The 19,013-nt window shown below is 42.7% G+C and overlaps 2 protein-coding genes across 2 annotated transcripts in view; one reads left to right on the forward strand and one right to left on the reverse strand.

Annotated features, from left to right (window-relative positions):
- Window positions 1–18,725, forward strand: part of LOC117728806 (A disintegrin and metalloproteinase with thrombospondin motifs 7) — a 51,341-nt gene extending 32,616 nt beyond the window's left edge. The window contains exons 14-24 of the mRNA XM_034529671.1: window positions 55–175; window positions 284–528; window positions 1,016–1,154; window positions 3,443–3,569; window positions 4,566–4,779; window positions 5,512–7,293; window positions 7,711–7,863; window positions 8,457–8,630; window positions 9,286–9,432; window positions 10,317–10,479; window positions 17,137–18,725. Of these exons, the coding sequence (XP_034385562.1) occupies window positions 55–175; window positions 284–528; window positions 1,016–1,154; window positions 3,443–3,569; window positions 4,566–4,779; window positions 5,512–7,293; window positions 7,711–7,863; window positions 8,457–8,630; window positions 9,286–9,432; window positions 10,317–10,479; window positions 17,137–17,270 (3,399 nt within the window). The 3' untranslated portion in view covers window positions 17,271–18,725. The remainder of the gene's footprint in view (window positions 1–54; window positions 176–283; window positions 529–1,015; window positions 1,155–3,442; window positions 3,570–4,565; window positions 4,780–5,511; window positions 7,294–7,710; window positions 7,864–8,456; window positions 8,631–9,285; window positions 9,433–10,316; window positions 10,480–17,136) is intronic.
- A 261-nt stretch (window positions 18,726–18,986) lies between these two features.
- calml4a (calmodulin-like 4a) overlaps window positions 18,987–19,013 on the reverse strand; it is a 4,214-nt gene continuing 4,187 nt past the window's right edge. Inside the window, exon 5 of the mRNA XM_034526492.1 lies at window positions 18,987–19,013. This exon is cut by the window's right edge and continues 461 nt beyond it. The gene's annotated coding sequence lies outside the window, so the exon portion shown is untranslated.

Here is a 19,013-nt window from a genome sequence, read left to right on the forward strand (position 1 = left end):
TGGATAAATGCATTTATTGCATTGTGGAGTTAATGTGATGCATATGTGTTGTAGAATTTAGGCTGTGACTATGTGATCGACTCCAGTGCTGTGGAGGATCGCTGTGGGGTGTGTCACGGTAACGGCTCTACCTGTACAACTGTGAGGAGAACATTTGAGGAGACCCAAGGACTCGGTAGGTTTCTTAATAACTGTGTTTTAGCAACAGTGGAAGGTATTTTGACAATTTCAAAACAAAACCTCCTTTTGGTAAAAGCCTAAAAACCCTCCAAATGTCCTCTAGGCTATGTCGACATTGGGCTGATCCCAGAGGCAGCCTGGGACATCCGCATCGAGGAAGTGGCGGAAGCTGGGAATTTCTTGGCGCTACGAAGTGACAACCTCGAGAAGTATTTTCTGAACGGTGGCTGGACGATTCAGTGGAACGGCGAGTACAAGGCAGCCGGGACGGTATTCACCTACAAGAGGACAGGACACCTGGAGAACCTGACGTCTCCGGGGCCCACCATGGAGCCACTGTGGATTCAGGTCGGATTAACGTCTGAATTTAATGTTTTGAGTTTACATTACTAAGACCAGAAAGCCAAAATCTAGTACGCCAGATGTGGTGGAAACACAAACAGGAAGTAGTAGTCCCTTAGTTCCTGGGAATATCTTGTCAATAAGGGATTGATGTTTTCTGTATGTGGTCCAAAATGAGTTTTTCTGTCTCCACGCTGGTTTCGGGTTGTCCGTACGTCCGTATCATTCTTGAGACACGATATCTCAGAAACGCCTTCTGGGAATTTCTTCCATTTTGGCACAAAACATTCACTTGGTCTCAAGGTTGAATTGATTGACCTCCTGACCTCACAAACCAGTTCTTGGCCATAACTCAAGAATTCATGTGCTAATTGTGACAATTTAACACAGATGTTTAATAGGATCAAATGAAGGGATGACTTTTTAGACACCCATTTTGGTGGTAACTCTAGTTGCCTTTTTAATCTCTTTCATGCTGTCTTGTGTGTTACAGCTTCTCTTTCAGGAGAGCAATCCAGGAGTGCGGTACGAGTACACAATTAGTCGAAACGTCTCGGAGAACAACATCTCTGCGTCCGTTTTCTTCTGGAAATATGGTTCATGGACTGAATGCAGTGTGACCTGTGGAACGGGTAAGAGAACCGACTTGAGGTTTCTGCTCTGGATATATATGTTTGTAGGTGGACTGAGGCAGAGAGAGTGGCTTGGTAGCTCTAAATGTGCCGTGCCGGGGGAGGAGAGGTTCAACGGAAAGAAAAAAAAGGTTTCACCAAAATGAGATTACTGAGTACGAAGTGTCGACAGAAAGAAACATGACCTCTGTGACTGATTTTAGCTGCTGCCACCAGGAATGTGTTTTATTACAGAAGCCATTAGACTTAACCACAGTATGATATATGGTCAGTTTACCTTGTGTCCAAACCAATAAATGGACTTGCACGTTGACATTTTTTACATGTTTTCGTTTCATAATATGTCGTAATATGTGTTGATCCTGTCGGCCAGCTATGGACTGGCCACTGCTATTAATCCTTGTGTGTGTGTGTGTGTGTGTGTGTGTGTGTCTAACATATTTGTCCTATTATAATATTTGTTTGACCGTGTGAATGTATTGTCTATACGTGCTTCTGTTCAAGCTCTGTCTTGCCTTGAATTGCCCATCAAGGGAAAAAGTATTTAGAATTGAATGTCAGGAAGCCCAGCTGAAATGTGGGATGAAAATTAACAAAATGGTATAATTACGCTATTATTGTTGGGAACTCCGACTACTTTGAGGCCTTCACATGGCATTTGTGGTCAGCAGTAAAAATCAGACCAGAAGAAATCCCTACTTGACTGCTGCTGCTTATTTCTGGAGCCAGCTTTACGCCTCAAACCCGCTGGCGTTCATCCTGTTTGTGAGAGTTCACCACATCAAAAACGTTCAGCTATTTCACATCGTCTACCGAGGCAGGTCAAACCCTTTTATCTTTAAGTTGTATACTCGGTGTATATAAAGCTTGACGGACAACTATTCACAGAAATATTATTATATAGCATTTATCTTTTTCCATTAAATGTCTATGTTTTATTGAAGCGTTTACAAAGAAAATAAATCATTAACAGCTGAGTGTGAACATTCTGATCTCTCATTTTGTGAACAGCTTCATATGCAATTCCAGTATTGCTCAAACAGGACTGTACAAAGGATGTCCGTTATAAAGATGAAAGAAGACTTTACAAGTCAACACGAGACATATTTCATTTGCGCGTTCTACAAATCTGTGAGAAGCTGTTTATCATTGTGGGAGGATTTGTTTGCACTGATTTACCAGAAGAGCTGCTGGTTTTGATCTGCGTGATGGGCCTTGAAGATCAATCGGGGGCTTCACAGTGTGTGACGAATAAAGGCTTCGAAAGCTTGTCTGTCTCATGTGGCTGAACAGTAAAACCTTTGAAACAAGCATTGCATGATAAAGATTATATTTATATATATATATATATATATATATATATACACATATAATTAGTTTGGTATATATATATATTTTGTTGTTGTTGTTGTGTTATATATATATATATATATGTATATATAATACAAAAAGATTATTTTTATTTTTATGCAACGCTTGTTTCAAAAGGTCTTCAGCCACATGAGATGGATATACAGTATGTGTGTATATATATATATATATATATATATATATATATATAACCTGTCCTCATGTTGAAGGGTCCTTGAGCCAGACACTGAACCCAAATGGTTTCCTGTGCCCACTGCTCCTAAATGCTCCTAAAATTATATTTTATGTTAATTTTATAAAGGAGTATAACTTCTCAACGGCTTCGTGTACCATGAACATTTTGTCGTTCTCACTGAGCACAGTTCCTTTTCCACCCCTCCACCTCGTTAGCCCCACCAATATCCATAAGTCTCTTAGCGTTGGGTCAGACTCTTGTGAAAAGCAGTTGAGAGACTCCTGTCTGTCTCCAGCTGGGCTTCAATCTGACGTAGCTGTCTTGTCCTTTTAAGAAGAGTCTTTGAAGGTGTAAATTGAGAAGAGGCCTCACGGAGGTGAGAGGTGTCCCCTGCTCTGATGGGGTGAAAATGGCAATAATGGAAAAAGGAGGTATCATGGGATATTGTAAATCTGTCGCAGCTTTAGGAGACCAGTCCTTTCATGCTTTGTGCAACGCTGTCTGCAGATTGATTTGTGATACTGTGTGTGTGTGTATATATATATATATATATATATATATATATATATATATATATATATATACATATATACTGTATAATCAATCATTCATTCTACCAGGTGCCTTCTAGGTACAAGGCTGTTATTGTTATTATGACTAAGATGAATTGTAAGAGCCAAAATGTGTTTGTGCGTGTGCTCCTAGTCACAAAGGTGTATCTCCCCTCTCTCCGGTGTTCCAGGTGTTCAGAGGCAGATTGTTCACTGTGTGGAAAAGACAACCGGCATCGTGGAGGAGCACTTCTGTGATCCTTTAACGCGGCCTGACGATAACCAAACCAGTTGTAGCAAGGCTCCATGTCCGGCTATGTGAGTTTACCCACACACAAACACACACTCTGAGATAAGAAGGAAAAAAATGCCATTGGATATTGTGATTTGACGATTGTAACAGAATAATGTAAAAGAAACTGTATTTTCAATAATCCCTTACAATAAGTGCATTAAACCACGAGTCCAAACTCAGAACAACAAGAATCAAGCAAGTACAATTTCTTCAATAACGTTAAACTACATTTAAGTGCTACTAAAGTGTTAAACTACAAAGTGCTATCAGTACGAGACATTTAAGTGCTACTAAAGTGTTAAACTACAAAGTGCTATCAGTACGAGACATTTAAGTGCTACTAAAGCACTTCAAAGTGCACATAGCTCAGAGATGAGAGAGAAACGACAGGTAACTTTCTCAGTTTCTACTGAGAGTCGCCACTCTTCAGACCGTTTTCCTCCCACACATTTCATTGCACAAAGACCACAGCTTGTTAACGTGTCGCAGCATCGGTAATGAAACGGCTCGAGTTCAAAGGGTTCCGGTTCAAACGGAGCAGCAGCAGCAGCCTGTTCCTTTTTCTACAGGTGGTGGAGGAGCCGTCGCCCACTGATTCTGTGGACGTTACAATTAATAGTGAAGGGACAATATCCTTGAAAGTCCTTTGCATGATGAAACCCGTTGTTTAGATGTTTGTCTTTTTGTTGGTAACAATGTAGTTGAAGTAGCTAAAATTGTGGTTACAGGGACAGAAAGTTTCAACTGGCAGAAATGTCACCATTAATATTAATTATATAAGATGTGAGACATATTCTGCTCCCCGCACGAATGCGGGGACATTTGGATTCTCCCCATTTATTCAATAATGTTTTTTGACACTCCCAAACAAACAATATGGACGTTGTGTGCTTGAGGGCGATACAGTTGAACTCACTGAACTGGCAGCACGGCTGTAGAATATTGTCCTTTTCCATTCACAAGTGTTCCATTTTTTAAATTGTAAATATTGTTCACTTGTTGCGTGTCCCTGTGTGTAGTTGGTGGGTTGGGGAGTGGCACAAATGCTCGGCGAGCTGTGGGAGCTCGGGCCTGACTAAGAGGGCGGTGCTCTGCACCCGGGCAGTGAGTGCCGTGGAGCAGGAAGCCCTGCAGCCCGGTGAATGTCAACACATCCCCAGACCCGAGTCCCTATCCTCCTGCAACACACACATCCCCTGCCCGGCAGACTGGACCACGGGCAGCTGGTCGAAGGTGAGTCTGAAAACGGAAGATGGGGATCTGGTGTGTCTGCAAATGTGCCGCTTGAACATGTAATGCACGTGCAAATTGCTCTTGACGAGCTCTTACAAATTCTTTTCATATTTTCTGAAATGGGGTGGGGTGGGGGGGGGGGGGGGGGGGGGGGGGCTTTCGTTCTTTTGTAGTCTGCGTTTCTTCATTCTGGCAGCGTGTGCCACCGGATATTTTTCCCCATCTCAAGCTTTTTCAAAATACAAAAGTACAAAAGTAAGTAAAATACAAAAGTAAAAGAATTGACTGACTCGCATTGCTCAGAGCCAGCTTGATGTATTGAGTATTCAGATTGGGAACTACACAGAGGTCATGTCTATTGTTTTTTCACACACACTTTTTTAGAAATGTTTTAGAAATACATTAATTAACTTTATCAATGTTTTCTCAAACTGAAGCACATGTTTTGACATTTTGTGTTTGGTGCTAATAAGCAAATGAGAACATGCTGATATTTTTGTTTTAGTCCTGGCTCCGTCTGATTTATGATTTTATGCACAAGGAGCTCAGGCTGTAAGAATTTACTAGCTGTACTTTACATTGTAGATATACCCTCAATTTTAAAGAACATTTTAAAAGTAAAAGCTTGGCCTAATCATGATCTGATGTGTGTGTGTGTGTGTGTGTGTGTGTGTGTGTGTGTGTGTGTGTGTGTGTGTGTGTGTGTGTGTGTGTGTGTTTTCTCCCGTGCAGTGTTCGCTGACTTGTGGAAGCGGAGCGCGTCGCCGCAACGTCACCTGCTCCAGGAACACGGGCGTCGATTGCGACCCCCAGAAGAAGCCCCTTGCCGTGACTCCCTGCTACGCCCAGGACTGTCCACAAGTGGTGGATAATTTCGGAGGCTTCGACTGGTCTGGAAGCGGCTGGTCGAGCAAAGAAGTGCTCAATGAAATCGTCTCCATACCTGAAGTCAAACCGCCTCCCAAACACAGCACCACCAGAGCCCAGCCCAGAAGTAGTGATAATCACGTCAACAACGTCGTCGAGGGAGATTTTCACTATCACAATAACCTTGAAAATGTCGACCGCTCTCCGGAAAACAGTGTTCAAGTCGACGATTTTTACTACGACTACAATTTCATCAACTTCCACGAAGACTTGTCGGATGACTTTGACGGCGATGGGAAAGCGGAGGCCGAGCCAACCGGCGGAGCGAAAGAAAGTGCAACTACAAAAGCTCCTTCGGACATTTTTACATTTCCAAAGGCCACCGCCTACACTTTGGAGACTGAAGAGACTCGGAACACAAATCTGGATAACGCAAAGGACAATGGCGACGCAGCAACAAAAGAGTCGATGCAAACAAATTCAGAAGATTTGAATGACCTTCTGTCTGAGGATTATCTCCTGCCGGTGTCTACCACTCGCTCGCCGCCGTTGTCGACGTCTGATTCGGGAACGCCGAAAGAGAGACGCGAGGAGGACGTGTCGTGGCCCGAAAACCGGAGCACGACGTCTCGCCTGGTTTCCACAACAGAGGAGCCGACTACACGCGGTGTGAAATGGGAGCAATATGGAAAGGAGGCTAAAAATAACGATGAGATTTTCACTGAGGATGTCGCCGTGACTCCTAAACACGACGCCTCCACCCCCGCACGCCGCACCGACAACGCCACTGTCGTTACGACCGCTAGTGCTCGGGAGACAGAGGGGGAGCGCGGTGATTACAGCTACAATGAAAATGTCACGCTCGGCCCGGATATCTCTGCAGACCAGGAAGACGTAGAGAGTTCAGAACCTGTTGGCTCTCCCACGCCAGCGACTATAATTCAGGTTCAGACTGAAGTCCAGCTGGAAAAGAGTGCTTCAAAAATACCTCAAACAACCAGTCAATCAACAACCGCCTTCACATTGGAGGATCTGGACTTGGATAAGACTAATTTGAATACAGTTTACGCCACTAGCGAGTGTAATTCATGGGATACAGACCTTGACCTCGGCACGACCTCACTTCCGGCCTCCGAGGCATCCACTCCTCTCCCCGTTCCCTTTCCACTGAACTCAGGCAACCGAGAGGCCTCCGATGACTCCACGCCGTTAACTGGAACAGAAATCCTACCACCCACAAACCTAGAGGGAGCCGCTCCGCCTGCTCCAGCTGATTACCTGCCAGCGACGGGGAAACGGATACCGACACGACCCCCATTCACCGAAAGAACTGGAACGCGTTCCGCGTCTCAGGCGCCATCGCCCGATTCGGCCGATTTCGACTACAACGAAATAGTCGTTCTCCCGATTGCGAGGAGCGGCAGCACTGATCCGAGCCCCTCGCACCAGCTTCCGACTGACGTGGCCACCGCTCCTCAGCATGGCACAGCACCAGGACAACGCATGGAAGCGCCCACACCCGCTGGGCCCATTTTGCCAACCGGTCCACCCGTTCTGTGGCCGCTTCCGGTGGCGACGTCCGCCCCGATGTCAGCCTCCACGCGAGTCACTTCCGCTGCCTTCTGGGTCACCGGCAACTGGAGCGCTGTGAGTGTGCATTAATTATTAGTGTGCCAGACTTTCTGGCATTCCACGAAGCACAGCTGTTTGTCATTATTTCATTTTCCTCCGTCTGCTTTTATTATGCAGACGCAGGGTCTAGTTTTTTGGCCCCTGCACACATTTGTATTCTTTGGAGACACCGTTTGATCGAACGCTTATGCTGCTCGTGTCAATTGACATAAATAATGTGTATGTCACATTTGACAAACCCCTGTTGCGCTGTAGTTTTCTCACAATACAATTCAAAGAATTAGCATTTATTTGATCGTAAGGAAAATGAGAAATATGCCACCAACTTCTCTGAATTTCTTTGCAATTTGCATCGTTATCAGTGAGGTTTCTTGGAGCTGTTTGTGCATCCAACCCTGTGGTGCGCTCATGTGTTACTACATTTCTTGGTAGTGCTCCACCAGCTGTGGTCTGGGTGCCATCTGGAGGACTCTGGCTTGTCACACTGGCCTCGACTCCGACTGCGATCCTGCCAAGAGGCCCGCGCCAGCCCAGCGATGTTACCTGCGTCCCTGCTCCACATGGAAAGTAGAGGCATGGACTAAGGTGAGACCACTTTTATATAAATGTATGAAATGGTTGTTTATTTGTAACCTTAATTCTCTTTTACCAACATGTTTATAATACAAGACATACTTTACACTACCTACTAACTCCTAACAGTTTTAGTGTATGTGATCCTTTTGCTTTTCCTCTAGTGTCAGTCAAAAACTTTTGTTAATGACCAATTACCTGCAAAAAATTACGTTTCATCAGCTTCAGTTGTACTTCGTGAGTAGAGAAAGCTAGCAGGCTAAACTAAGATTGTGAGTAAAATAAACTATCATTGATGTAAAGTCTACTGCACAGTGTGTGCTGCCTCACAGAGGCGCTAGCATACTGATAAGATTCATATAAAACTGAGAAGTATGAGCCCAAAATATGATTAAAAACAGAAACTGGACCTACTGTTTGGTGTTGAAGGCATCCATCCATCCATCACTTCCCCTGAGTTCACATAAGTGAAGTGAAGTGGAGGAAACCCATTAAAGCCTGTTCCCTCAGACACACTACAGCTACTACTCCCACACACACTCCTCATTCTTACATGCCTCCAGCAGCTCAGTTTGAATAACAATCATGCCAATGTCTTCTCCCAGTGTTCCAAGAATTGTGAAGGCGGCTTTAAATCACGAGAGGTTCAGTGTTTCGACTTGCGGGACCAAAGGCCCCTCCGACCTTTCCACTGCCGGGCCATGTCCTCCAGGCCGCACAGCCAAATTACATGTAACCTTCAGCCATGCCTCGACTGGTACACCTCCTCCTGGGGGCAGGTGAGTAATTTAAAGCAAACAATGAGAGTCATTGTGTGGGGGGGGGGGGGGTATTTTCTGGTTTTCTGCTAGAAAGGCGTCCAGTCAAAGTACGCCTTGTGTCTTTTTTTCAAACAAAATGGTGGCAAGGGTAATAAAAAAACGCACCATTTTAACAACCGTATCAAAAGCAGAGGCGAGATACAATGCTCGAAAAGGATTGTACCTTTTATTCTGCTATCTAGTATTTTGATAGATCTTTGAATGCCTGTCTTCCTGGTCGATATTTGCCTTCTATTCATTTCAGAGATAAATGAAAATCCACTTGCAAAGACTTTTCACCACTTAATAATTATACAACAAAAAAGACATTTATTTTTATTGATGGATTATCTATTTGAATACAACTGCAAAGTGGAGCAAAAAGTGGAAATTCAGAGAAATGCATTAAAAACTGTCAATGTAGAATCTTCACAATTTGCTGTGCAATGGTAAGATGAATAGCACTGTGATCATTTTAATTGTGCACTGCTTACAGTAAATAACACCCACAGAAACCTCTTCATGCATACTGTTTCCTCCATGCTCGGCAATCAACTCAGTCAAGGCTGGATGCACCCAAACGCATCGATTAAATCATTTCTATTGTGTGTGTGTGTGTGGGTGTGTTATTCAGTGCTCTGAGGTGTGTGGGGGAGGTGAGCAGCAGCGTATGGTAACCTGTCCAGAGGAAGAACAATGCGACGAGGACCTCCAGCCCAGCAACATCCAATCATGCAATAGCCAGCCATGTGCTCAGTGGCTTACTGGATCCTGGGGACAGGTACACACACACACACACACACACACACACACAAATCCTACTCTCATTCCTAGTATTCTTACCATTAGTCACATTAGTGGCAGCAGTAGTGAAAAGATGATAATATATTACCTAACTGTGACCTGTAATTCTTTCTCACAAAATCCACATTATCACTTGTGGTCCGTGTGGTTTATACACAGTCAAAAAGCTGCATGCAGATAACTCATGCGTGACCCACGGTGGTAATTATGATAATTATTCAAATTTTCGTTCCTCCCGCTGTCTGCTACACATGACTCCAGTCAACAAAGACAGATTTTTTTTTAAATTATTGTTAATCCTCGGACCATATCAGCAGAGACAAACCCCCCCCCCCCCCCCCGCTCCCCTCCCCCCCCTAGAGTCTCAAAGTCTTTACTCTGTCAATCAAAAAACATGCCCAAGGCATCATGTTTATACTATAATTACCATTAATAATCATTGGTAAACACAAAAGCGTTGGCCTTTTTTAAAATGTCTTCTTTCTACTTCACATTTATTATATATTCAGCGCTGCTGAAGCCTCATCAGTCTCTAATTCTTAATCCGGATAACCGCTGCCTAACGGATCCCCAGAAATATAATAATAATAATGCATTTAATTTATATAGCGCTTCACATAATTAAAACATCCTAAAAGCTAAAAATAAATAAATAAGAATAGCTAAAATACAGGTAAAACAAATAAAACAAATAAATAGGGCCTCATATTGCCTCATCTGTCTTTAAGCCAATAAAAATTCAAATTAATATTTTGACAATCCAAAACTAGGGTGACTGTCATGGAAATCCTGACATAAATATAATGTTTGCAGCATGAAGTAGCACTACTTTAAGAACCTTTCGCTGAACCTTCTCTGCAGTGTTCGGCTCATTGCGGCGGCGGAGTTGAGCACCGACTCATCAAATGCGTGAACACAAAGGCTGAGACGGAGGAGGAGGTGGATCAAGCTCAATGTGGCCATGAACGGCACCCTGAGAGCACCCAGAAGTGTAACCTACAGGAGTGCGAGAGCGCCCCCTCTGGTGAGTCAATCAACATGCCGAACACGGTCAAACTGATGGCTGCCTCACATCAGCGTGCGACAGTTGAGCCTCACGGACCTGCCGGCATGGCTGTAGGCCGTAGGCCAAAAAAAATGATATGTCACACACACTAAAAAACATCTTCTAAATCTTATTTTGTCCCGCAGTATTTGATTATTCAAATTGTAAAAACATGTATTCACAATTTTCCTTCCATGTTACCCCGGGTGTTTCTGGTGAGGTCTTCTTCCGTGCAAATGCTAGTTTAGAAAACGTTCCCCCGGGCAACATGAAAAGCAGTGGATTCATTTGTTTTCTGCTTCGACATCGTAGTTACACACAGTAAAAAAATAATGAGGACTCTGAATTGTGATTAAACCTGCTTGTCATGGAGGGAAGGTTAGTGACGTCTCGCCTCTTGCATAGTTGTTGCCCGGTTGTGTAGTTGAGTGAGTGGCCTCATTGTTGACAATAATAGCCTTGTTGTGTGTGTGTGTGTGTGTGTGAGTGTGAGTGTGAGTGTGTGTGTGTGTGTGTGTGTGTGTGTGTGTGTGTGTGTGTGTGTGTGTGTGTGTGTGTGTGTGTGTGTGTGTGTGTGTGTGTGTGTGTGTGTGTGTGTGTAGTGTGTGTGTGTGTGTGTGTGTGAGTGTGAGTGTGAGTGTGAGTGTGAGTGTGAGTGTGAGTGTGAGTGTGAGTGTGTGTGTGTGTGTGTGTGTGAGTGTGTGTGTGCAAAGCGTCGTCCATTGCTTTGGCTTGCATCCATTAAATCTTGGAATATGCAATTTTACACAAGAGAAAAAGATTTGATCCTAATAAGCTACGGGTCAAATCTCTGCCGATATCCATTCGTGTCAGTGTTGATTTGACTTTTGACGCACGCCATTGGGGATGTTGAGTGAAATGTCAACCGAGAGCAATAACCGAACATCTCCCACGTGAGTAACGGTTGTGATTCTTGAGAAATCAGACAAAGTTAACTTAAGGAACGCACAGATTGTACAGAATACATCGAGGCGAATCCACATCACAGCCTTCGATGTCTGACTGATTTCATCATCAAACCCTCATAGTCACAAAGGAGGAGAATATTAAAACGTATAATAAAAAAAACAACCTATTTCAGATATTCTTGAACCAGATGCAGCGGTTCTCTTTGCTGTACGCCAACAGCAGCATTGATTTCACTACGAATCCACCAGCTCTTCCTTTTTTAATGAGGCCACATGACAAAACCAGTGGAAACGCTGACTCCAGTAGCCTCAAAAGTCTTCTTTGTTATCCAGGGAGTGTAGAAAGTAAAAAAAAAAAAAGTCCCAGAAGACGTTTGTAATCGAAGCAACTATTCACAACAAGACAAGTGTATGCTGCGTGTCTTCCTTCCCTTGAAACGCATCATCCATGGCCTTGACGTTCCAATATTTTGATTCTGTCAGACTGTACCCCAAAACCAATCAATGTTTTATCTGAAAAGGCGAATATTTTTGCAGTAGAGGTGTATTTTTTTTTGCTCCGGTTGACTTTACTTCAAGGTGCATGTTGTGTGCAGAGAAAAAAGCGGCTTTTTGCTTAGCTTATCGGCCGATATCCAATGGTCCTCACGCCTCTCTATTTGCAGAATGGAACATGGCTGATATGACTTCATCACCTTTTTTGTGAGATAAATACAAAAAAATAATGACAATCTCAGAGTATTCCTTTTTGCAGCTCTGTTCACATTCTGTAATTTAAAGAAACAACTTTTTACAACTTTTCACAGCAGTTCAATGGTATTCCTGTTTCATGTTCAGATATATGAAATCCTTACAGCAGCTTCTTAGAGTCTACATTTTGAAGGCATGGAGGAATAAAAGTGTTGTCGCAAAAATAGTTGAGGCGTTTGATAATAGCTGGAACATTTTAGTGTGACCCTCCATCTCGGTCATAATTTGTGACAAAAACAAAACATTTAAAGACATCACCTTGGACCAATTAATCGATAATGAAAATAATTGTAAGTCGCAGCCCAATCCTCGAAGACTTCTCCTTGAAAGTACGGTGACTTGGATTGTACTCACTTTTTCCAATGGATACATGTCTTTGGCATGCGTTCAAAGGAGGGCTCGTTTTTTGGATACACAGCAGCATTCCTGGCGAATCTCTTTAAGTAGCCCTCCACATAAAAACAAAAAAATGAATTCATAGATATTCTGATGCTGCATTAAATCATTATCGATCACAGCTGTAATTGGGCATGGATCCGAAACATCTCTTCGGAAGGTAATGGAGACGAGACGTGATGGAAATATCCAGTAAAGTGATGGAGCAGAAGGTAATTTCATCCATCACATAAAGACTCAGCCGTGTGGGCCCCAAGACAGATTTATTTTTATTTATTTGTTGTCTTCGGGGCTTCAGGGTATTAAAATGCCAACGAGGAAGTCGAGGTGGGCTTCCTTAGCCAGGAGGAGGATAAGATAAGGATAAGGAGCATGTGATACTGATATGACATTTTGAGCCGTTCGTGGCGTATTTTCTCCAGTCAGATGTGTTGATGATGCTCTTCAGTGCTCACTGTGCTCATACGTCCTCTGAACACTAGCAGGGGGAATCCAGCCATTAACTGTGTTGTGCTTTTCCCAGGAAACGTCCTTTTTAATCTATCAATCTATTAATCCTCAATCATAAAGCCTCCTTTTCATTTTATTTGTTCTATTATTTGGTTACATTTGTTTTGGTGTTTCTCTTCTCATAGCTTAAGCCCTAATTTCAACTACCGTATTTTCCACACTATAAGGCGCACTTAAAAGCCTTTAATTTTCTCAAAAAACGACAGTGCGCCTTATAATCCGGAGCGCCTTTTTTATTAATTAATTCTGGCTGTGCTTACTGACCTCGAAGCGATTTTGTGTGGTACACGGCGCTCTGTCAAAATGTTTTAGTACGACTTTGGTAAAACTACAAAGCCGCACCGCTTGCAGCATTATGGTGCGTTCACACCAAACGGCTTTATAACTCGCGTCAGTTTATTCGCCAGTCAAGTTGTGTTCATTTGTGTCTTTGGCAACCAGTTGCGAAAAGGGGGCGTGGCTTAATCTCCGTGGCTCGTCTCGGTAAAAACAGTTATAATTTCCTCCATCCACCACGGTCGAAATAACCACTAGTTCTGCTTTATACTTGTTGTGGACATCCCATAAACGTCGGAACATCTAACGCCCTGGTGTTTGGGTTCATAACATCACCCGTAGGCTCACGCAGCTCGGGGAGTTTCACCGACTCTGCCTCGATATATATATATTATAATGAATTCTGAGTTGCATCTTGTGCACACAAATTAATCATTTCTACTTCCTTCAATGGACATTAGAGATAAAAGCTTTCAGCTCTCACAGCATCGTCTTCAGCCACAGCAGGCCTTTGTTTCCATTGAAAGAAAGCTCTAACAGCCCAATTGCACACTTTCCGGGCGACATTTGACAGATAAAGAGCCAGATATTTCCCTCAGGAGTTGGAGACCAAAAACAGAGCTAAAAGTTGAGTGAATATTGGACTTTCTTTGACCAGGTGGACGCAAACATGACTCCAAAATGAATGATAATGTTCTTTTGGATGTGTAAATAAGTTCTCCATATCAACTTCAACGGTGGCGATAAGGAAATATTGTGTTCACAATTTGTTTCAGTTAGCGGTATGTTTTTTTATTTTAGGATTTGAAGAGCAATGCTGTTGTGCAGTTGAGCCCAGTCCTTTCTAATAAGAGCTCACCCCGTGACCTTTATTTTTGTCAACACGCTGGTTTTAATCACACCGGCTGTATTTATTTGTCTTTTTCTTTTCTTCTTTTTTTGAGCATCAGCATTCTTCATGTTGGCTCCTGTAGGTCATTCAAAAGCCCTTCGCTCTCGTCCTCATTCAGCTCATTTGTTCCCCGGCTCGTTCTTTTTATAACGTTCTTCTTATAATGTTCTTTTTAAAATGCCACAGTGAACCCCTCTGACACCCTCGGACCATAAGATGCGAAGCCACATTCACTGACGGCTGAAGAAGAGTCACCCCTTGAACAGGTTTCATCCAAACAAGCATTCTGTATTGTGTAATTGTGAAAGAGAAGCACAATACTGCGGAAGTCCCACCGGCGCCTGTTGTTGCTGCTCTACGTGGGGCCATGTCGTCGAATGGGTCAGAGATAGCAAATGTGGGTGGGTGGTGGTGGTAGTGGAGGGGGGGGGTGTAGAACACAGAAGATGCTGTGTATTGAGTGGCAGCTGTGGCCTTTGTACCCCATTGATGTCATGGAGTTTCTCTGATCTGGGTGTCATTGGAAATTCTGCAATTTCACTCCCGGAGAATTGCTTTTCACACAATAGCGGTGGGTCCGGTGTGTACATTCGTTTTAGCATGCTGTGTTAAGACTTGTCATCGTTTTGGGTTTCAGCACGCAGCGTTGCAGTTTCTTTGAGAAAATGTATGTTGTCTTCATTCCACAACCCTGGACTAAACACTGGTACATGTTTCTTTTATAAGGCTATATATATATATATATATATATATATATATATATATATATATATATATATATACATTACACAAAGTGTCTCCTTATTCAAGTTCTCTCCGGACTCCCAGAAGCTGCGAGCTTCATGAGGACACATTTATTTCCATCGTTCCTAGAACCGGCACCGTCTTTGGCTTCTAAAGCTTTTGCACCATCGTCTCGCCGTGAGCTACAGAGATATTTACTCAAACTAGATTATTTTCTATAAGCATGGTTTTTGATGACTCTCTGATCCACAGGTCACATTGTCATATTTGTACACGATTATATTGGGCACAAGTTGTTGTGATTTGAGGTGCTCGTCACATATATATTAGGCTGATATTTACATTTAATTTATTGAGCACTACATATGAACCTTTTTGTGTGCTCGGGCACATTGTAATTGCATCATTGCAGCTTGAAACATGGCTGTTGAGCTTGACTGCATGTGGCTTCTTGCTGGTAATTGTCGCGTGAAAAGAACTGTGAAACAAAATGAGTATTTTCCATGAGTATTTTCCTCCTACATTTGATGGATGGAGCCCACATGCTGTCCGCTCCTCACTGAGATCCAAACTCGAGGTCGAGCCAGGCCACCTCAGCATGTCATCTGGTGGATCGGATCTTAATGAATCGAGCACGAGTGCACGTACTTGACAGTTGACGGATGACAAAAGTCTCGTGTTGCTCCGTTTTGTCTATTTTTTTATTTCCATTTACAAAACTGTTTCACTTTGGACTTTGGTAACCTTTTTAAAAACCAGCCATCTGCTGCCTGCGGTCACACGCAGCTTCGGGGCTCCTGATTTACATATTTAAGCATTTAAATCATGTAATGTCACACACTTCAAATGCAGATTGTTTTTACCCCGATGTGTAAAGATTCAACTTGATTTGAAGGACTTTTTAGCTGAAGGTTTGAAGGTCTCGGACAACTTTTGAGAGAGAGAAATGTTTCTCTCCTAAAATGTGTATCCGTTCATTGGAGCTGAAAAGAACCTAACATTGCATTTTGCAGAAGGTTTATAGCTGACTTATAATTGGCCTACCCAAGTACGTCTGTGAAGGCCATCTGCTGAGATTCGAGCAGGATAGAGTGGGTTGATGTTTTCTTTTCATTATTTCTGTTTTTTCACTTTTTACTGTTACCCCAGAGAAATGCTGGTTGGAATTTAAGGACAGGTGGTAAAGCTTACTTAATCTCTGAAGGACCTCTGATTCCTGCCCACTTAGCTGCTCCTAAATGAGAAGACAAGGAGCTAAGTAAAAAATGTTTTACTATACTGGGCCCTGAACCAGTGGACGTGATGTTTCTGAAGTGTGACGGTTCAATAACGGCCCACGCTCAAATCTTTTGTCTGGTTCTCTGCTTTTTCAATTTCATGCGTCTGCTGCAATTTTTTTAAAAGCTTGCTTAAAGTGAGTAAGTGGCCCACCGTGACTGAACTAATGTAACTGATAGCGGAAACAATCGATAATGACACTGACCCACGTTTAATTCAGCTCATTTGTCAGCCGTGTCTGGCCGATAGGGTCAGTGTTGAGGCCGGTGCAGCATCACCACTGAAAAGGCTTTGGAAACTATAACCACATGATTGGTTGAACTCAAAATCTGTTGAATACGGTGGCCCTGAGAGATCAATACCCTGCAGATAAAGAAAACGCATGCAAATAGAAGCAACACAAACGGAGCCAATTTTTGACGACACACACACAAAAGCGTCAATTTGAGGACACATGCATCAGTTACAAAAAGGCTGGGACACGACGCTATGTGGATTATGACGTTATGGGAAGTGGGCTATCCATTAGTCAAAGTGGAAAATGGCCTAAAATTATTTTAACATTGCGAGTGCAGGATTTGATTAATTGCGGACATCTGCTGTTGACCTTGCATTAGCCCTTTGCTTATCATTATAAAATGGGAGTCATGCGGTCACAATGACAGATAGCCGACTTCAATAACTTCATAAGCCACAAACCATGGCAACAGCAGACGTGTCCCCAGCAGTGTGCATCATTTTTTTTCTTCACAATGCTGCTCGACAAAATCCAGTCCAATAAGCATATGTTTTTGGCTGATTTTGATTTTTTTTTGCTCTCTCTGTCTCTCTCTCTCTCTCTCCCCCTCCCCCCCCTACCAGGAGCGCTTTGCCTTCGCGACCGGCTCACGTTTCGTTTCTGTCAGACGCTGCGCTGGCTCGGCCGATGCCACTTGCCCAACGTACGAGCTCAGTGCTGCAGGACCTGCAGCCAGCGCTCCCGTTCCAGCCGCTGAGCTGCAGCAAAGTCACCGCTCATCATCAAGGAACACTGATGGGGGGAGAGGGGGGGAAGAAAAGTCCACCTTTTTTAAGTCAACAATCTGAGCCGTTTTTTTTTCTTTTTTCTTTCTTTCACCACTACAGACTAATTAGAAATTAGTCCAACTCCAAACGCTGCATGTTTGTGCCGGGAGGTGTTAATATACAGGTCTGACAAAATAACAAAGCAGCACCTCTATCTATCTATCTATCTCTCTCTCTCTCTCAGCAAAATAATGAGAATGTAAATATTTGTTTGTCGTTTTTTTATATGAGTTGGTAAAAGATGTGGCGCGACATAAGGGCTTTTCTACCGATGTAGTCGGCTTACAAATGCATTATTACACATGTAGATAAATCACTCATTAACCTTCACGGTTGGTACAATGCTTTCATTTGATTGACAGCAGCAGAAATTGAACAGATTAAAACAGACAGGTAAGCCTAAACAATGTTGCAATGTGTTTTATTTTTTATAATGTGGTACAAATGTTGTGAAGCAAAAAGATTAGTGGTGCATAAATGCCTCATGTGATACTTAGAAATAATTGACCGTTTGCTCCTCGCCCCCTTAGTTACTGTTGCTACACCTGTCAAAGCTTGTTGACCTTCTCGGCTTTACCATTTAAATTGCAGTAACACTGACGAAGCAGCAGGAAGCCTCTGTGTTGTAAAAGGCTTCTTTGTTGCTTTTGAACATTGACTCTCTTTTCCTCCAGCATCTGTACACACGAACCACATGGGAAACCAGATGCAGATTCATAATTTACTTTTAATGTGTATAAAAATATATATATATATTACACGTGCCTTATATATAATGTATAAAGGGCTATTTCTTTTGTGTTATAAAGTACTTAAGTTTACAGGTTAACGCTGGGAACATGAAATGTAAGTAAGGTTCATATGCTTCCTTCAGTCAGATGTCTCAAATTCTCAGGATTCAATTACTCATACGATAGGCCCCGCCCTCATTGGTTACCGACCAGTATAGCAGCTAAAAGGGCACCTGAAGGCTCTTTCTCAGCTCTTCTCCTAATTGGCTTCAGCAAGAGTTTGATTGACAAGCGGTTCATGCGACCACTTCCCTCCCCCTTCTCCAAACAGTCGGCTCTGTTTATTGAAACCATCTGGCGGCTAAGGTTCGCTCTTTTGGGCCCCACTGAGGTAGATCTGGGTGTTGTTGTTTTTTATATATGAGCCACTTAGTAAACTTTCCTCTGAAAAATGGAATTCCATTTACGAACATATTGCAGGGATTACGCAAGCAGTTTCACTTTTGATTTCCTCTCAATTTAGTTTAGTTAGACTTTATTTCTGCTCCTTTTTTCTGTTTTTAGAGATGTACCGATGGTCGATTTCCAAGCACAGAATCAAGACTCTAGCCAAACGATCTCGTAGCACAATCCCACTGTAAAGTTCATAGAAATGAACTGTACAACAATGACATGTTTTAGAAAATAAATGGTATTCATGTATTAAAATCATCGATGTGTCGTTATTCTTACATACGTATTTTTATATACTGTACTTTTGTACTGCAAAATAAAACTTTGTGCGGAGGAAATGCAAATTTAAAAGTCACTTATGTAAATGAATGTTCACAAATGCCGGACCGTTTAGCCTCTGTGACTTGAGACTTCAGAAACAGATGAAAACGTGAAATAAAAACAATTCCCACATAAAAAATAAAGATTTAAACACGGCTTTAATTACAC

The sequence above is a fragment of the Cyclopterus lumpus genome, chromosome 3 (assembly GCF_009769545.1).
Source record: "Cyclopterus lumpus isolate fCycLum1 chromosome 3, fCycLum1.pri, whole genome shotgun sequence".
Lineage (NCBI taxonomy): Eukaryota > Metazoa > Chordata > Actinopteri > Perciformes > Cyclopteridae > Cyclopterus > Cyclopterus lumpus.